Raw genomic sequence first — 21,008 nt, 5'->3', positions numbered from 1 at the left:
CGTTAGATCGACAGCTGCCGCTCCATTATTCCACAAACTTTTGCAATAGCTTCACCAAATTGCCAATTACAGGAGAGAGAGATACGTTGATTGCTACTCGAACGTAACGAAATTCGCATTAAACGCACGCGATTAAAAATTGAAGATGCTATATTCTTTCTATCGCTGGTTCACGATAGGGTCTGGTCACTTTGAAATTTCATTAACGCTGATATTTATGCGTTTGTACATTAACGTGTCATATGCGTAATTAAGTACTCGTTGAACAAGCTGGCAAGGAGATATATGAAATTTCAAACCGATTTGAAAATGTCTTATACAGTATACACGAAAATTGTGTTGCATTTCGTATATAAAATATTGCTCTTCGTGAATCTGTTCTAAAGTTCGACGTTGTGATTGATAGAAATCTATCTTATTAAAAAATTTCAAACGATACTTTGTAATAAAACAGTAACAATATTTCAGATTCCTCTGAAATTTGATTAATACTTTTGCGTCTTCAGGTATCTTGCAAGTGCATGAAAACTCACTTAGTCCATCGTACTACGAAAGAAAATCCAAAACGTATTCATAAAAAGTTTTTTCAAGCTTGCAAAGACTTTCGCTAGCCGTTATGTTTGTTCAATGAAAATAACTCTGACGAAGACACAACGTTGAATGCAGATCGCAAATTTGTTAAAGAATCGCCTATCAAGAGGGCAGAGGTTACACTGCCTCCTTATTCTTTTTCATCTTTTTTCTTTTCTTGGGGGTATGTCTCCCCTCGATCTCGATTTCTGGTGAAACCAGTTTTTGATCGGGCCGAGGTAAGGCCAGCCATTTCCGGTCGGTGCTCCTCCCTTCGTCCGTGGCTCATATCCGGCACAACACTTGCAACGTTTGAAACATTCCGCTCTCTCTTTCTCTCTCTCTCTCTCTCTCTCTCTCTCTCGGAGAGCTTTTTTCCGCACTTTTGTCGGGCGTAAAATCTTGGCCGAGTCATCGTCGGAGGAGGCGGCCACTTGAAAATACAATAACAAAAAACGGTGCGTTATGAAAGCGTTATCTCTCTTTGGGCCAGACTTAATTAGCCGCGTGTGCGCAAGCGAGCGAGCGCTCGCGCGTTCATTTTTCCGCTAAAAGCGGAGTTGAAATTAAGCGTTTAAATTAGCGGCTCGCTGGCCGTGTAAGTGGCCAACGGGGATATCATTTCGTAACCCCTAACCCACGCCGATGCTCTCTCGACTCTCTGTCAGTTTCGATCGCGTTTTCTTTCGGGGGGTGTTCGTCACGTCGCGCTCGCTGTGTGCCACGAGTGTTAGCCAGAGTGAAATTCCATTTGGATCTGGCTTGTGCGTTGAAATGGAATACTTGCGGATATTTTCGCGATACCGCGTGTTTTACGAAATACAGGTGTTCATAAGTACATTGGGTTGTTGAAATTTGAACTTGTACTTTGAAGTAGTCGATAAATGTCGATTTAGTCACCGATTGTAAAAATTAGAAGAATCAATCAAAGTGGATTTATCATATTTTCCTCGCGCAGCAATCGTCTTTGATTAAAATTTTTCAATAAATATAACTGGACATCTCAACATACACAGACACTTATTTCCGCCATCTTTTAACAAAGCTTTAAAGCATAGTTTGTCTCTCATTCCACGTGTATGTTAACCTATTGCGTTGGCTGAACCGATTGCGGACCATAACGAGTGACCAACACCGTGTACAATAATTCGTCGCTTTCTTTTCGAACTCGTCGGTACGATATCTCGCTGGATAGAAATGATTGAGGAGTAATAAATTTATTATTCGCTTGACTTAAATATACTTAAAACTGAAAAAAATGTTGCAATTATAGCAAAAAAGAAATATTCTCGATATTTGTAGCACGTCATTCGTAGCGCAAGAGGTTAATACGCGAATCGGTATTCCAGTTTGTGTAATTTTTCACGCGTGTATTTCCGTACACGCGTTCTCTGTTAAACACGCATCATGCGGAAAGATCGTCAGAGAGGAGAGAGAGAGGGAGAGAGGGACAAAGTTAAGGGAAGAACTTGCCGATGGCGTCTACAGAGCGAACGATAGAACGAGAGAAACGAGAAAGCGAAAGTGTGCTCGATGGCGGTGGTCCTGGCGGTGTGTTCTCAACGATTCGATTAAAACTCGAATTCGAGGCGATCGTGGCAATTGGCGGCGATGCTTCCTCGGTTCGATCGTGAAAGCCGTCTGAGAGGGACGGAGGGGAGTGATCGGAGTCGATTTTACGGGCTATCCAGGCGCGATCGTTGTCAGAAAAGCGGCGTCGTTCGACTTCCAGGAGGTCGGGGCGTAATTGCCGCTGAAAACCAAGGGGGATTGAATGAAACCGATAGGACCCGTTACGTCGCCTCGTTTCACCTGTCCGTCCACTCGGTTAACGACGCAGCCGCTCAGAGGCCAGAATTTTATGTAAATCGAGGCACGAGCGCGCCGCGCGACGTATGGGTAACATTCGGCTTAAGGACCGTGCGAACCGATCGGGTATCGATCGTTTTCACGATAATCTATTCGACGGTTTTAGAATCGCAAAGTCTCGGTATATGTATACCACGGTAGTTGAACCGGTCGATTTTCACATTCGACTCGCGTAAAAGATGCGTCGTGCGTCCTTGTCGATGAAACGGTTGTTAGGGTTGATTTTTGCCATTTGTAGCGGAATCGACCCTTTCGCTCTTCCCGGACGCGTGTACGTAGCTAGAGAGCTGAAACCCAAGTCTCTTTATATCGTAACGAGAAAACTCTGCCTTTGGAAATTAAATTTCCATTCAGATAGTTAACCCTCTCGGAAGTTCAAACTCAACATTTTAAAATTATTTTAAAATTGTGCTATGGCATTGTATCGGATCTTGAACAACTGCGATTAACTAATGATCATTGTCTCTTGCAAGTGAACGAAATTCTGGTTAGTTACAGTTAACGAGAGGATGTAGAAAGAATAAAAGAATAAATGTAAATCTCTCGACGATTACTTGGGACACCTCGGACATCTCGTTCGTCAAAATGAGACAGTTTATCCGAACGTGTACCCGATGTAACCGCATTCTGTGATCGCGAGCCGCGGTTGATGGGACGTCGATGGCCGGATATCGAGGCAGGGATCTTGAGAGTGAGAGTCACTGGGCGTCACGAGGGCTAGGTTAAAAGCGGCAATGAATAGAATTGATATAAATGGGACGGCGACCTGGCTCCGGTCTCGAAGTTGATTGTTTTTTCTTTCCCCTATCGTCGAATTGGTCGACAAGTGCCACTTTATTACTGCGACCAGTGCGTTTTCGAGCTATTGTCGAACGGTAGCGAGAAATGCTTTCTGTCTTTATCCTTCGTTTCTACTTTTTGCTTTTAACCCTATTCTATAAAAAAAAAAAAAATAAAAATAAAATCTTGCAGTATCTTCACGCATAAAGTAACTATCCATCCTCGTTCAATGATCAGTCTCAATTTTCTCGAAAATTTCCTACACTTTCCGTCTAATCCAAGATCGCAATAGGTTGAATTACCAATATCAACTCTCCGTTGAGCGAACTGCTATTTTCGTTATACTTTTGCACGGAGTGAAACGAATCCATCGAGCATATTCGGACACAGGATTCGAATCCTGTACCACGGACGAAAAGCCAGAAGCCAAAGGGGGCCTGGGCGTGCGAATTTCCGTGCGTGTCCACGGTTCCGGTTGATCGTCGCTGCTCGTCTCTCGTAATCTATGGTTGGGATTAGCATTAGTACTTAGGCACGTATGTGTAACCCATATGATCACGCTTGTAGCTACATCTTGGCACACGCGCACACGCGTACACGCGCACACGCGCCTCCGGCCCTCCCAGTCCACTACGACAATTTGCGCCCGACAAGTACACACGCGTAAATAGATACTCCGGCAAGGAATATACTCGCACCGTCACATACGCGTAATTAGACGCGTATATACACGCACGCGTGCGCATGCACGCACGCGATGGAGGCTGATACACGTGAATTCGACTCGCATACCAGCTACTCGCGTGACAACGGTGTATCCCTTGCGCCTGCAGCTCCACTAATAGCAGTATCCTAGGATCCGACGCGCGGTCCACTGATATATCCATTCCTCGTAACCATTATCCCTCGCTTCTGTTTGCACGAATACGTAACGCCGAGACACGCGTATTCCGTCGTGCACGCGTTCCCCGCTCCGTTATTATTTTTCGTGTGGCAAATTAAATCAATCGTTGGCGGATTAGTACGTCAGAAATGAAAGAGCCAGGGGGAACGACTCGAGAGATTTACGGTACGACAAAGAGCGCGAGATGTTGGAAATTGTGGATGATGGTAGAAATCACGATTCGCGGTATGAAAATAGCAGTAAAACTGGTACTGCTCGTGATCCTTCGAATTTGTCGCTTCCAGCGTTAACATTGAAACAAAGTTGTCAGAATGATCAATTTGCAATTATTTTTACAATAGTTTTGCAGACTTGCAGCGTTGCTTTTTTTTTTCAGAGATGCTAATGATATTTGTAAAATACAAGTTCATCATCGTATAAGTGCAAATCTTTTCCTATCCCCTGCATTCTAATTTCTTTGACTCTGTGTTTTTCAACTTTCGTGAAAACTTAAACTCTCTACGCGTCGGATTTCACAGTCGAGCGTGTTTCTGTTCTATACGTTTGTGACAAAGTATATTTCTTTTTCTAACGAATCATGTTTTTCGCTTTATCCATTAAAATTTCCTTCCGAGCCTAAATATTTTTCATATGCTTCAAAATTGCAGTATTTTCTCAGTTTCAAGTATATTTAAATGTACTTAAACCCAGCAAAATAAATGATAAATTTATTACTTCTTAGTAGTTTCTGTCCAGTGATGTTATTCCAGCCCCGAGTTGGAAAATGAAGCGACGAATTATTGTACACGGTTTGGTCACTCGTTATGGTCCGTGAATCAGTTGCCAGCGCAAGGGGTTTAAAAACTAACGATCAAAGTAATTCTAATCCCTGGCAACGATGGATTGCGATTTAATCGGAAATTCTTGACGCATCCCCTCTCCCCGCCCCCTCCAACCCTTTCCCCTTAACGTCTAAATCCTCAAGGAAGCACCGTATAATAGCTGAAATATTCGCCGTACGTGTGACAGCCTCGCCGAGGTGCGATTTAATCAAGCGGAAATTAATAAAGCAAGGCGAAAACGCGTCGGAAAATCGCGTCGCCCGTTTCGTTCTAATTGCCCTGTATACCCGTGCTCACCTGTGTTTGATCTCGCATACGTATCGGCCCCCTGACAAGATGCACACGTATATCCGCGTCTATATGGATCTCGCGCGCGCGTGCGAGCGCCAGGCATACATAGCCGTACGACGAGAGGCTCGACAGGAATGTGTGATACGTATATAAACGGTCTACAACCGTACACCAACCACCCTCTCCCTCCCCCTCGTCTATGTATACACATGTGCCTGGAGCTACTGTATAGACACCATATATACGTCCGATTATTAGTGTGTCACACACGCTTGATTTGGTAGCGGGCTTATAACGGCCGCCATAGCGCCGAGAGGCGCCAGCTGGATGTGTTTCGGAACGCGCCACCCTCCCTTCCACCCCCTCTCTTCCGCGATCCCTTGCTATCTGCTGTCTCGTTCCCGCTCGCGTACGATTCACGATGCACGATGCACGACGATGACGTTGATGATGACGCAGCCGACGATACCGTCCAGCCAGTTTCGCCGAGTTTTACCAGATTCGAGTTGAACGATTTGAGAAGATTTTGGCTGGCAGTAGTAGTTTGGCAGCTCGGTCCGAATTTCGTGGCTTTTACAGGCAGTTGAAGGCAGTTGAAGGCGTGAAATTGTCGCGAATACGTCACGACAATTGATAATTTTCCTTATTTTGGTTATAAAGGTTGGTTAATTACAGCCGTCGTCATTAATTTGCAATGAGGCACAACCATCGCGAACATGCGAACGCGTAACAGTGTCGGAACTTTGCTGGAAATTTTACAACCATCGACGACCAGAGTACGGCGGAATTGCTCTCGTGTTTTCAGCAAAATGCAAAATGCAAGCGCGCGCGCGCGCTGAACGAGAGTGTTTCAGATTAGAACGCAGATACAGAACGGCAGAAGGTTACTTAACATATTCATCGTACAGCGAAGAGATAACGACTGGCGGAAGAGGGAAACTTTGGACTCTTTGTCCTCCGATTTAATCAGCTTATACGATAATTACACGTCGTTAGGCGCGACTTTTCTTCGCGACCGAGGTGCCAACAAACAATGGTTATTAGCGTCGATATTATTAGCCGCGTTAGCCGAGGCGTGTACCAGCGATTTACTAATGCGACGCGAGTGGGCGTCGCCCGTACGCCACGGAATAGTCCAATAGTCCCGATATATGTGTGTATTCCTGTGGTCGATTGTGTCTAGAAACGTTGCGTGTATATTGTCACTCCGCACAAAGGAGGGTGGGTGTACCACTATAATTACGCACGTTCAGCCCTATTTTACACTAACGGTTTCCTTCTACTTCTGTTTTCAGGTGAGTTGACAGTACCTTCTGCTTGTTGTATATGGTTGTCGATTTCGACGACGCGATTCTCGGACCGAGTCTCTCGGCCGCGAGTGGCTGTCACAGCGAGAGCCAAAAGTGAGTATACACCTGGTTGTCGGTCGAAATTTTTTCGGAAATTTATCACTGTTACACGAAAACCTCCGGCACGTTGACGAACTTGTTAATTTAGATATTTACGAGTTTAACGAGAATGATCAACTCGTAATTTCAGTAGGTACGTTAATCTTTTCAGGCAATATGTCTCGATAGTTTTTTACCGAGAAGAGATCTCTATTTTCGAAAAAAAGAAAAATATCAAATCCCATTTCTTTGATATCGTGCAACTTTCATGTCGAACTTTTTTTCACTCTTTCTTATGATAAATACATTTCGAACAATTCAAAGAGGCTAGCCAAGAGTTGGATAAATAACGCGAACGAATTTGTTACGCAACCTAATATTTTCGTGACATACTCTTTCGGTTTCTTCGTTTCGATCGCAAGTTCGATCGATTTTTTTTTTCTTTTTTAATCTTCGGAGCAGCTCGTTATTACCTTTTCGAATGTTCTTTTCTAATTTTCCGAGACGGGAGGATAACGCGTAGCGTAACCGTGACTCGGAACTTTAACGAGAAGCAACCGAGAGGGAAGCAGCGTGAAAAAAAAGGAAGAAGAAGAGGGAAAAAAAAAAGGAATGAAACGAGGGACGTTGGGTCCGCAGCGAGACGAAAGAAAACGAAGGAAACATGGCGACTTTCGGGCCATATGGCGTTTACGGATACCCAAGCACCGTAAAACTTTCATGGACATAACCTGACCTCCCTCTCCTTCCTTCCCTCGTCTCGAACAGGAGCCTTAATCAACAACCGTCAGGCCCTTAAACGACGAATGGTTTCGGTCTGAAGTCACGAAACCAAAGGGCTTTAGATAGAAGAGCCTAAGTCGCTAGCAATTTCCTTCGAATTCACCGTTCTATTTTTTCGCTTTTGTAACGTCTGTTAACTCGTTAAGAATATTTCTTGACACCGCAGCTACGAGATGAAATTTCGAGGATTAGCTTAGGCATCTCTTTGTCTCTTTCAGAAAATTGAAGTATTTATAATATTTGGGATTATATTGGTGAACGCACTGACTATCTTTTCATACCGCAGCTCTATCAGCTACGAAGTTTCGAGGATTAGCCTTTAGCACTTTTCCATCTTCTTTTTCAAAAAAAAAAAAAAAAAAAATCAAAGTATTATTGTAACATTGCGATCACATTCTCGATAGGTTGAGACGTAGATTCTTCGGAAATTTGTATCTGAAGTTCCACAACAACAGCAACAACTGCAACGTGTTTCTCTCATAGCACGATTTCTCTCGAATTCGTAGTCCTACATTCCCTTTTTCAAATCCCATTTCCCTCCTTCGACGTTGGTTAAGATGCGCGATAAGAAGTCAGAATTATCGTCGCGGAAATTGGAACACGGGTTATTAAGCCCTTCAGACATTTGTATCCGAAATTCCACACGGTATAATGCATGCGAGGGCTGACACGGAATACCAATATACGCACGCCTGTACACACAAACACAAACATACATACACACACACATATCTACACGTACGTATGTACAGACACGTTCTTGCCACCGAAACGGTCCTCACCTTCGACTCCAGGGATCGATCTGCATAGTGGTAGCTCGCATAATCGCGCAAAACGTTGTAGAGGACGCGTGTAGAGTACCCCGTACACATGCACGCGATGCGGATTCGCCTCTATACGTGTATCTGTCTGCTGTCTCTCTCTCTCTCCCCCCCTCCTCTTTCTGTGTATGCGTATTTATATACGTGTGTGCCTGCAGCTCCATAACGCGGCGAACGTGCAACACAGGTTAGGGTGTCTCGGGGGTTGGATCGAGCTTAGATTAGGTTGGCTCGAGCCAGTTCCGATTTCCGTTGAGATCTCACGCTAGATCGTGCCTACCTCGGTGCCTACCTCCGAGATTTCTGCGTCGCTTCGACTCCTCCTTCGGCTTCCTCTCTCTGTCTCTCTCTCTCTTTCTCTCTCTCATTTTTATTTCCTTCTTTTCGCGCTTTTCTCCAACGTGCTTCTGCCGTGCAATTTGCTCGTCCGCGAAATGCTCGAGTACCCGACGCTTTTGTAATTCAATTACACGCACCGCCCCCAGAGATTACATTATTTTCTGCTTCTTCGCGTTATCTGGATCGAGTTCCAGTTGTGCCTTTGCCGCGATTTCCACGATGATTGGTTGGAACGACGCGGATCTTGCGAGTTTTTATCGAGGAGAGACTCGAAAGAGAAGTATCGACGCACGAAAGATCGAGTATCGTGCGTTAACCCCGAAGTTTCGCGTACTTTATTTTGCCCGGTTACTCTGCCGAGAAGAGAGATTTCAAAATTTCAAAGTCGAGTGATTCATTCGTGCCTAGCATCGTTCGATAAATTGAATAAAGGATTGCTCCAGTTGCAAGTAAGAGGTTGCAATAAGGAGGTTTTACGAATAAAGGAGGTTTCACGCGCATCTTACGAGCAATATCGCGTCGTTCAGATATTTCGCCCCCCCCCCTCTCTCTCTCTCTCTCGTTTGCCAAGCGCGACTTTAACCTCGCCAAAGAACCGATTTCTCGTCCTCGTTCTTCGCCAAACGAGCTTATCGTTTCCTATCAAACTTTAATTCCAACACGGTCGAAATCGTTGGCTGAATAATTGAGAGAAACCCGTGGCGTGTGGCGTACCCCCCGTACGGTACACGGCGCGCATCGTATCAGGTTCGGATTAGGGTTGCCCCCGAGCCAGTTCCGATTTCCGTGCAGATCTCACGGTAGATGGTGCCTACCACGGTGCCAGCCTCCAGATTATATCCTGCTAGATCCTCCGGCGAATTTACGTCCCTACGTGTGCTGCTTGCTCCTTGCTATTGTTATTCCTCGCCACCGCCACCCCTTCTTACCCCTCCCTTTCAACAACCATCTCTCCTTCCCTCAGCGCGCGTTTAAGCGCTGCAAACTTTTCTCGATTTCTCCAGTCGTGAAACTCTCTCTCTCTCTCTCTCTCTCTCTCTCTCTCTCTCTCTCTCTCTCTCTCTCTCTCTCTCTCTCTCTCTCTCTCCCTTTCGATCTTCCCGCAGCCACGCGATAGTCACGGGAAGCAAGAAGTTTTCGCTTTCGAAGGATAGAATCGCCGAACGTCTGAATTTCGCTCTTTTATTCGCCACAACGGCTCTCTGTATATGTGCGTGTGTGTGTGTATGTGTGTGTCTTCGATCTCTCGCGCGGCTTTTCACCTTCTTACGTACATGCTCGCACTTTTATCGCTGCAGCTCCCCTTCTCCCCCTCCGTTCGTGAGTTATGGCGCGACCATGTTTCGAAATATCCCTGCAGTTTCCGATGCGTGTGCGCGCAGTCTTCTGAGAACGAGAGAGGGAGAGAGAGAGAGAGAAAGAGAACGTAGTAGTCGCTGTTAATTACGATTTATCGTTGCTTAATTGAAATTTATTTCGCCGTCGTTGTTCTCCGTCGGTGTCTTTGCCTGACGTAATCGATATATCGGGGATTAATACGAAAAACGGCCGGTGATAAACGATAAAGTTTGTCGCATCGACCGATAATCTTTGTCGAAAGCGACATATATATACGTACAGTCGTATGTTCGTGGACACCCGGGATTTATGGTAGGAGAGGAAAGTGTACAAATTAATAATTACGAGAAAGATTTGTTATCTTTTCGTAGAGCTGTTAAACTGGAGTTATCTGTGAAAATGGTAGTAACAGTATGTTTCGTCGTTTTTATGGTACGTGTTCTGTTTAGACGTCGCAAGTCGAGAAAATTCTTTTTAATCCATTAAAGATCGGTGTCTTGTTAATCTCAGAATATTTTGCACCACTCTCACAACGTATTCGCATCGTAACATTATTCAACTCACGATGATCCGGGTTTGCCGCGAATATTATAAAATACAAAATTATTGCGAAACATGCTCGAAAGATACTCGAGTACTCGCGATTTGTTTTAGACCGAACTGTACATATTTCGTCGCGAATGGTGTTGTCCGTAATGACACGTAACTTACGAAAAAAGAAGTTCCCTCCCGTGGATGACATACTCTGCTAAAACGACACGTGTACGTTGGTCGCGAACGGCAAATGATCGATTCAAATTAACTTATGGACGACATCTCTCGATTCGAATAACATCTTGAATTCCCAAGTAGCTGGTAATTGCTCGATAGAGCAATTTCGTTTTCCCTTTGTACTTTGTACATTTGCGAGAAAACATTTTTGGACGTCGTTTTTTTTAGAAATATTCTCTCTCTTCATCTCTTTCCTACACTTCTCGAACAGTGTACTCGACGAAACACGCTGCTTTCTACGACGAAATTATTGACTGTTGCTATAAATACACCCGCTAACGCTTGCTATAGCTATTTGCACGAACCTTCCAATATGGAGATCCCTAGTCCATGTGGTTTTTCTCCCTGTATTCGAGGGCTCCGATTTTCGCGTTTTATTTATTGAAGGAGAAAGAAACGCGCGGAAATTAATGATCTATCGGTGCGCAGAATTTATAGCGATTTGATTTTCCTCGAAACGAAGATGCAATAGTGTCGTTGGATTGCGAGTGGTAATTTATGTTACGTCAGGCTTGGAATTTGGAGCACTTAATTTCACTTTGTTGTATTGCTTCATGTTCTGAACTCAAATGTCGAAATTAAATCTCAGTTGCTGAATCGTTCTGAATTTCTAAAGACGATAGACAGTTTTTATTGTGCGTGTAAAAATTGTAAAAATTCCTACTACTTTGATCATCAATATCTTTGACGACACTACTTAAGACTCAATAATAATAGTGATTGCTCTCAGAAACTTTCTTGAAAAGTCTCTATCGTTTTAAAAAATTTAAATCTTACAAATACATCGTAAAACCACTGATTGCATTCTAAAGAGAACAAAAAGAAAAGAGAAAAATAAAATAGGAAGAGGAAAAAACTAGATCTTTCTTCCTATCGTGACAATCTCTCTTCGTTTCAATGTCTTCCCGATGAGAAGGAATTTTTCTTGAGAGTTTTAGCTTTTTATTTATTTTTTCTTTTTTTTTTTTTTTTTAGCGTCTCTTTATGGTAGCTCGATCGTTCATCACGAAGTCGTGGCGTGGATAGATATCGTGCGAGCCACGTCGAATCTGTTCTCACACGGTGTTGTTTAAGCGACAAGACTGGGATTTTAATTCGAGCCTGGTGACCGGTCCTGAAATTCGATCCAAAATTAGGAGGACGGTCCCGGGGGAGTTCCGGGGTCTCCGTAGAAACACGAGAATATTCCCGATGGACCCGGTGGAGAATTATGGTTTCGACCGTCAAAAATTATGGTTTTGCTACGCCAATGGGTGGGTCATTTCCTGAGTTTCGGGGTTTTTGCACGTCTCCTCTCATTCTTTCTCCCTCCCCTCTTTTTTTCTTCGCCTCATCCGGCCTTTTTCTCTCCTTAACCGTGGCTACCTTGTTCTTCCTCCTTCTTCTTCTTCTTCTTCTCCCATCTTCTCCAAGAAGAAATGATCGCTTCGTTTCACACAGGAGAGAAGAGAAATTACCGACGGAGAAAAAGAAAAAAAAAAAAAAGAAAGAGGAAAGGGAGAAGCTGCGGAAAAAATGTGACCCTCGTGCTCGCGGCCAAATCGAAAGAATCCCTCGCCCTGGATCTCGATGATGAACATGGTCCGCGCCGAAAATGACTTTCCATTATGACGAAACGAATACTTTTTCTCGCGAGAGGGAAAGAGAGAGAAAACGAAAGGAAAAAGAGAGACAGCGAGATTGGAAACCGGTCAATATGTAGATCTCGAGGAGAAGATTACGTCGAAGAGTCGAACTGGACGTTGGCGGATCGATAAGGCTCGTTTCTCTTCGGTTTTGTTTGCTTTTTTCCTTTTTCCCTTTTTTCTTTTTTTCATGTTGTTGCGAGGCAGAATAGAGGGATTCCCTTCGCGGCGAGACATTTCAATCCGCGGATATCGCGACGAATTCGCCATTTTTCAAATGGCCGAGATTAACGTAATAAATAAGTCGAAGCTATGATGAAGAAAGAAGAGAGAGAAAAAAAAAAAGAGAAACAAGAAAAAAACTGCGAACGTTCCAGACTTGATGCGTCGATCTCTCTTTACACAGGTGTGCCTAATCTGAACTTCTTTTCAACTATCGACGATTAAATTGTGCAATCGTGTTGATAGCCGGCTTGGTTCGAGAGGCTCTCTCCTTGTTTTTCATTCGCTACTTCTCGATCGTTTCTCCAGTCGGCCGAAGTATCAAAATTTAGCGAAGAGCACGAGGAAAGAAGCTCGAAAAATTGTAGCGTAATTTGTCGCGTAAATTAGCGAATCTTTTGCTTAATTTCTAACATTAAAATACTCCCTTGTGCAGGGAGCGCAAAAGCATTTGAATGGTCATTGTTAAAATTCAGTATTCAACGAGACTATCGATAATTCGTACGAATTCGTACTGTTAACCAAATTTGAAATTATTTTACGCGGCGTGTGCAGCAGTAAGGGTTGAAACAATTTCGTCAGCATGATTCATGCACTTGTGCTATTCTCCAATTCACCTGAAAAACCAATAGAGAAAAAAGAGAAAGAGAGAGAAAAGAGAATAAGAAAGGAGAGTGGGAAGGGGGGAACTTAGTAAGAGTAATTACAGCAGGGTAGATTTACGGACTGGGGGTAGTTGGCTGAAATTTTCTGTCGGACCGACCATAATTTTCGCTCTTTCCTGCCCCCCGCTCCCCCGTTATCGTTCTCTCATCTTTCGCGCTGGTAACCTGTGGAAAATCTATCCGCCTGATCTTTCCTCGACTCTGGCTTGGCCCGGTCGACGCGAAGCTGGTGATTTAGGTTTTCGAAGGTTCTTAATCCCTCTCGTCTCTCCTTGCACACAACATCGTTATTGCTGTTCTCTGTGTAAAACAATGAGATTAGCACCGCTCCGAAAACCGGTCGCGCGCTTTTAAAACCCATAATCCTGGTTGAGGAGACCTGCTAGAGGATAGTGTGCTACCGCCTGTACCGTTTCTCCTTCCTTCTCCTTCCTTGTTTCTTCGCAGCCCTCTTTGCAACCGTATTATCCATACAACTGGTGCGTCTCCGTCCGTACCTGTTCCCGGTATTCTCACGTGTGCATATCCTCGTGTCAAGGGCCGTGAACCTCGATGACCCAACGTTGTTGTACGAATATTCGTTCTGCAAGAACGTTTCTCTTTTTTCCTTTGTCTAAATTTCTTTTTTTGCTTCCGACCGAGAAAGAGAGAGAGAGAGAAAAACAAGAAGTACTCTCGAGATTTCAATTCTCGGAGTGTTAGCAACGAATGAGAATGATTCGGAAGAGGAACTTGCGACATTTTCATTCTTCCGTGTATTGTAACAACACGTGACAAAGATTTGTTATTGTTTTAAAGGAAACGGTGTATCTTTGCGTTTTTATATTTTTATATATCTGAAGGTATCTAAAAGAAGGGTTTATATTGGATTTTCTTCGCTTTCGAAAACTCGAACTAAATTAAATATATTGAAGAAATTTCACATTATGTACGTTGCAATCGTTCTCTCGTTTCTCGTTTTCTTTTCCTCGCGGATTCCTCTTTCTCTTTCTCCTTCGACACGAGCGGAATTTACATTCGCGCAGACGGCGGACGCGCCTCGGGTTTTCATATGACAACGATGCAGGGCAGATAGTGCGCATGCGCGTGTGCATTCACACGTACTCGCTGTAACGGCGCTGACGCATGCGCGTACGTCGTCTCGTAGCAGCTGTCCGCCAGGTGCGTGGATCGTTCGACCAATCAGGGGGCTCCCCTTGACCGGGGGGTGCTCAACCTTCGGTGCCCTCGATTACCTGCACCCTTTTCCCGTAGGTTCTTGTAACCTGCGACCAGTTATCCCGATTCCTATTTCATCTACGCGTATATTCCCTCCCTCGCGAAATATTTGCCTTTTTATTTGCTCTTGGCTAACCGTGACGTGTTGTTCCACGTTTTGCTCTTTTCCGAGAAAAACTCACCCGTTCCCTCTTTTTCTCTTTCTATCTCTCCCTCCTTCTTTCTTTCCCGCTTTCGCGTCAAAGACAGGATTTCGTCGACTCCCACGGTCGACCAGAGACCTCTTCGTCGAAAGTTTGCAAGTAGTGAAAGGCCTTTTCGACAATTACGAGTGGCGAAAGAGATTCACTCGAGAATTGAGAGAATTCTCTGCCGGGAGTTGCGAGCGTGTAGTAAGAGAGTCTGGGAGAGGTAGATTTCTTTCTGATGTCGAAAATACATTGCAACTAGCGAAAGATTGGAAAAGCAAACGATCTCTTCGAGAGTGGTAGTTTCTTTCCAGAATCGAAAATGTCTCAGATACTCTTTTGAAAATCGAACGACTTCTCTTGCCTCTGATTCTAATTTATTTATTTCAGTGCAGTTACTCGATCCAATGTTACAACGAAAAAAAAAAAGAAAAAAAAAAAAAGAAAGAAAAAGGAGAAGGAATTGAACTAAACCATTGAAAAATCTCCTCGAAAGATTGACGATGTTCAACTCATGCTTCTACTTGGCGTAGAACGTTGTTTCGAGACTCGGCAGCAGCAACGCATTTGGAGCGCGTTTCAAATTTGACATCGAAGAGGAGGAACGTTGGCAATTTCTCGTAAGCACGAACGTGCGAATAGCCTGGCCATTTCTGGTCGGTAATAACGAAGCACGATTTCGCCTTCTCTGCCCGCAACACGGCATCGGCTAGATGCTCTTTGAATTCACTCTGGCCAAATAACGGCAATAGCCGTGAATTGCCGCGTTATCCGAGCACGGCCAATAACCGCGGCTACTTTATCTCGCGTCCGTGATGTACCTAACTTAACCAGTTCACCTCTCGCGAACTGTGTGTGCACACGCGCAGCTGAGCGCCAGAAAAACTATGAATTTTCGTCCACGTGGGCCTGTGCACGCGCGACTTGCGAAACAAGAGATTTCTCCTTCTCTTTCTCGGCTCTCGAAACGAGTAGACGAGGAACGAGATACCCACTAGCTGTAGAAGCTAACCTAACGACCAAAGAATCGGAACGAACGAGGCGATCCATTAAAGGCGATCGGCTTCAGCTGGCTGATCCGGCTAACTTTATCCATGGCGAATTGTCCCGGGTTGACCGACAATGGACGCCCAACTCCGTCTTATTGTTCGAAAGGGGAGAAAGAAAGATATAGACGCGCCCTCCCGAAGAAAGGAGAGAGAAAGAGAGAGAGAGAGAGAGAGAGAGAGCGAGAGCCGCGGTGGCTCGTGTGTGCTGTTACATGAGGAAAATTTTTACAGCTTCCATTCGGCGTAATCACTTATTGTGCGAGTCTCGCGAGCGAGAGCCCGGCCTGTGTGCTACTATTATTCGACGATAGGTGTACCGTGTAAAACATAAAAGGGTACAAATGTCTGGCGGACCGGGTGAAATCGGCGTCTCTCTCTCTCTTTTACGTTGTGGAGAGTGGTTTTAATCTGTCGCGAGAAAAAAGAAAAATAATGGTGCTCGAAGCAATTAGCGGATCGCTGGAGGAACATTACCGCTGCATTAACGAGATGAGCAGAAGTGACGGAGATGGATTGTCTCGTATGGTGCTTTGGTCGAGATTAATTGCAATTCGCGGTTTCTTTCGTATGGCCCGAAGTTTCAAGTCATCCGCGGTACAGTGAGTTTCGAATTGACACACGTGTCAAGTGTTGGAGTCGTGGAATCATCGTGTACATGCAAATATGCACGTTAGAGATTTAACCTCTTGCGCTGGAATGACGAGAATTTTATGTTTCGAAATTGTAGTATTTTCTCAGTTTTAAGTATATTTTTTAAGTATAAACAAAATAGGCAAAGGAAATAATAAATTTGTTACTTCTGAGTAATTTATATCCAGTGATATCATAGGGACGAGTTCAAAAAGAAAGCGACGTATTATTGTATACGGTTCGGTCACTCGTTATGGTCCGCAATCAGTTTGCCAGCGCAAGTTGGTTAAAAGCGCGCCGAGACAATTGTATTTTAAATTTCTGATTGTTGGAAGAATCAGAATATAGTGAAAGTTACAGGGTTCTTTCAAAATACGTAATCGTATAATATGACGGAGATCAATTATTTAAAAAAGAAAAGAGAAACACAGAAAGATTCCGGAATTATTCTGAATTCTAATTACCAAACTATATAAATTTTCGATATTTCTATGCCAATTGGATGGATTACTCTTCCTTACCATTTCGAATGTCTTTGAGACAAAATTGCGCGAGGATACGAAAGTGGCGGCGAAACGAAAGTGACGAAAGGTGGACACACGGGGGAGGAAAAATGTTTTTTTGTTTAGAAGCAACGGCGAGAGAGCTGCTGACCGTTTAGGGAAAACGTCGGCACCTTTGAAACGCCCGCGCTAGATTGCCGCTGATTTGCCGAGAAAACGTTGGGGAAATGTCGTGCGCGCACACGTGCACGTGCAACGTGCACCCAGCCCGAGTTTAGGCCCGCGGAACGATTGATGGCGACAGCGGAAAACAAGAGGGGTAAGCCCGGAGAAAGAGCAGTCCGTGGAAGGCAGTCAGGAAATGACATTTTCTTCGCCGTGGTGGTTTTACCGGCGGAGAAAATGCAAATTATGGGAACCGACGATTGCGAAACGTCCGTGGAATTGTCCGCCTGTTCTTATTTGTTTCTACATCATTGTTCTCCGAGCTTGCGCGAAAGCGTTTGTCACGCTCGCTGCTGAAAAAAAAAAAAAAACTGGGGGATCTCGGAAAATTTTTCGAACTTAGAAATTCCTTCTTGGGTATTCCTTTCCATAGTTGGTTGGATGCGTATAAATAAATTTAAAATTTACTAAATATTAGTTGTTTGTTATAAAATTATAAGAAATTTAATTATAGAAATTACAGAGTTATAGAAATTTAATTATAGAAAATTATAAATCGTAGAAACGTGAATTTCGCAGTCGAGCAGAATTTTCGATTTTTCGATTTCCGATGCGTGCTCGAGAAACTGACGATCCGGTCTACTTCATTGGCAGAAGCAGCAGCTAGCAGCGGCGACGGCGGAATGACGACGATACAAATATATAATCGCGAGAGCGAATTACGCGGATGATATACGGAAGCCATGTGACCGCTGAAGGCAAATCCATTTCCTGGTACATTGAGGCAAACAGTTAACGCGATTGAACATCACTTGGAATGTACGGCGAAGAGAAGCTGCAGTCAGTAAGCGTCGCGTAATGCGTGTAATTAATGATTGCTGGCACGCATCAAAGCTTCTCATTAATCTCACTAGCATGCCCGATGATGCGCGAAACGTTTGATCGTTTGATAGTAAACCAACCGATTTCACGGTGCGTCGATGGACGTTGCGTGTATCCGACGATTGCATCTGCCGCTCTGTATTCTGTTATTAATAGCGCCGATCGTCTAGCCGAACGAAACGATCGTTACGTTTGGGGATTCGTTCTTGGTCACTTAGGTTCCACGAAATTTTAGTTTATAGAAATTATCAAGGTGTACTTGGATATTTCAATTGTTTGAAAATTAGTGCGGAGAAACATGTATTGTGTATTATATTTATTTATTGTAGAAAGTCTTTGCTTCAAATTTTCCATAAATATAAATAAATATTCTCCAAACTGCTCGCGACTCATGCTTCGAAAGGGTTTAGACAAAACATTATCAAGTGAAAAATTTTATTTACTTAAAGAAACAAACTCTGAACCAGATCGTACATTTTCATTTGAAGGAAATAAAATAAACAAATGAATTTACACTTGTCAAACAGCGGATTTCGCAGAAAAATGGATATTACTGTACAAGTTTTTCTTTCCATTTCTTATTAAATTATCACTCAATTTTAGTAATTCGTTCAGCTTCGTTAAAATAGAAAGAGCGAAAGATATGTAAAGCTTCGTGCTATGCTAGTTCGACGACCAACGGAGAAAAATTCGCACGGAGACGGATGTCGTCTTGTTGCCGAGGATTTTGTGAAAACGGGTAGCAAATTATTCAGCGACTCGGCGCTTAATTGGCCCTTAATTAGTCTCCGATAATTTGCCAGGCGAATAACCGGACTCACGGTACGATGAAATCAGTCGATGAATTATTTATTGTCTCCCGTTAGATGGGTCAAGGGTACTTTGAAGTGTCTCCTCCGTGCCAAAAACCATTAGCTTGAGAAGCCTGTGATCAGTATCTCTCTCTCTCTTCTTCTTTCTTCTACTTTTTACCATTTTTCCCCACCCTTTCCACGACTTTCACTTTTCCATACTAATTTCACGACACCGCCTTTCCCGTCCCGTGCGTACGCCAATCCTCTCGATCCGGGTATCGATTCTAGGAGTGTCCTTCTCGTTTCGTGAAATTCATCGGCAGACTGCTGATTTTCGGAGAATTCGAAGAAGATGCAAAAACCGAACGCGGGCGTGACGAAAGTTCCAAATTAAAATTAGAATCGGCGTTAAATACAAGTTGAAAAAATGTAAATTAAGATCGGAGTAAGGTGGAGCTAGAAATAAAATTAGGGACAGGATGAAATTGAAATTGAAGTTAATATTGAATTAAAATTGAAATGTTATTGTGGCGACGCATATTTATTCTACTCTCTCGATTTCTGAAAAAAAAAGCTGGATTCACTCGCAGCCTGCGAACTCCGAGACTCGATTCGATTTTCGAAATTTCAAAATCCCCCTCGATCGCCTGGCCGATCGAAATTCTTTGGTCGATCGCGCGTGAAATCCCATTAGGAGTTTCGTCGGTTGTCGTACGTACGAGAGGTATATGTACCGGGTGTCCCCGGAGATACGGGGGGAATAGCGGAGAAAAGCGGCGCGAGAGGCTGCCTCGAGGGAGTTGCCACTGACTACTTGACTGACAACCAATTATACGTCCCGGTTGGTAAGGCGGACGCCGTTTATATCAAGCAAACTGGGTAGATCCGGGATCTTTTTCGGTTAATCTTGGCCGAGGGGTTAGAAAACGTCTTAAGAAGGATTAGGTAGCGAGTGGAAGGACAATCGTCCGCCGTATCCCGATATCGTGGCACAGGAAACTCGAAGTTTGGGAGTTGGTCGATTCCGTGAAAAATACTTTTATTCTCTTTCTCTTTCTTTCTAACACACAAAACGGAGAAACTGTAACTTTTTCTGTCGATACGTGTGGTAGCAAAGTTGATTTGAGAAATCTCCTTCCGAGATCGCGGCTTTGAAACACACGTGTACACACGTGGCGTGTGAAACGTGCATTAAGAAATTGAATTAAGGAGACGCGCGTAGTAGTAAGTCTATGTATAGAAATACATAGTCACGCACATTCATGTGATGTACAGTGAAACAAAATTTTTGTCATGGATATCCGGCGATTTCGTTCTCAACGGAACACGCGATGCTTTGCTACGGATATAATTATTGTTAGTGTCCGTTGCGACGTCAAACATAGATGAGAGAAAAATTGAACTGGTATTTTCCGATTTTTGTATGCCGGCCCCGCAAAGGGGGCAACCGCAGCTTGCTCGGTAACTGGCACGTAATTTATTGCGCACGCTATTCGATTATATTGTTAATCTATTAGTTGCCGCGGGGCAAGACCCCGCTGGAAAAATGTATTATCTCGTTTGTACACAGTAACCCCGCGTTAACACGCGAATGCGGAAAAAGAAACGAGCTCTTGGTAATTAGTAATATATAGCGTGTCGTCACTTCTGAGAAACGCGATCGGCCGTTTCGTTTTTCTTCCCGAGGAATGATGTCCTCTCCCACCTCGTGATTTCAGCCGCTCGTATATTCGTTGGTAGGCGATGCCGAGGCACTAGAGAAGAACCGTCGGAACGAGGGCGAGGGAGAGAAACTAGATAACCTCGGGGTGGGCGAAGATAAAGATTGCCGGCCGTTTATTTTAATCAGAGAAGCGACCGATAGTTCTGGATCACCGAGGAGCGCCATGTTGTCTGCTCTCTTATCGCCATTTCATTGGTCGTCGATGATTGCCGTTCGACTAGGAAGAGAAGCACAAGCTTTTCAATCGCTAGATGGATGATGCTCGGTGAAGAAAGGAAGGAGAAGCTCAGTTGCGAGTCAAGTCACGACCGCGATGCGTGATTTTTCCAAAGATACGCCTATCGCTACACACGTTCGTCGAATATACGAATATATGTAGTACAACCCTGTTCGAAAGTCTCGTTACAAAACTGGAAAGATGAAACGGACACCAGAGAAGGAGAGTCTGTGGAAATCTATACGTTGACATGTCAATAATTGTATCGCAAAGTGCAGTTGTATCACGCTCTATAAATTAACGCACGAGCGCTGAAAACATAAAGGACTACCCTAAGACTTTTGAACGGGAGTGTATCCATTTTTTTCTTTTTTTTTTTTTTTTTTTTTTCTTTCCTTTCGAGGAGCGGGGCGGTTGATACCTCGCGGAACAAACTTCCAACCCCCATCCCC

General features: G+C 44.0%; 1 protein-coding gene across 13 annotated transcripts in view; it reads left to right on the top strand.

Moving 5' to 3' along the window:
- LOC122532321 (transcription factor 12) overlaps nt 1–21,008 on the top strand; it is a 145,284-nt gene that overhangs the window by 50,789 nt on the left and 73,487 nt on the right. Inside the window, exon 1 of one of the 13 annotated variants that reach the window (XM_043661016.1) lies at nt 6,297–6,530. The exons of the other annotated variants lie outside the window; for them this stretch is intronic. Within the exon in view, the coding sequence (XP_043516951.1) occupies nt 6,387–6,530 (144 nt within the window). The 5' untranslated portion in view covers nt 6,297–6,386. Of the gene's footprint in view, nt 1–6,296; nt 6,531–21,008 lie in introns of those variants that run through there. 13 annotated transcript variants of the gene reach the window in all.

Source organism: Frieseomelitta varia, unplaced genomic scaffold (genome assembly GCF_011392965.1).
Source record: "Frieseomelitta varia isolate USP_RPSP 00005682 unplaced genomic scaffold, Fvar_1.2 scaffold_447, whole genome shotgun sequence".
Taxonomy (NCBI): Eukaryota; Metazoa; Arthropoda; class Insecta; order Hymenoptera; family Apidae; genus Frieseomelitta; species Frieseomelitta varia.
This window is presented reverse-complemented; position numbering and strand designations above follow the sequence as displayed.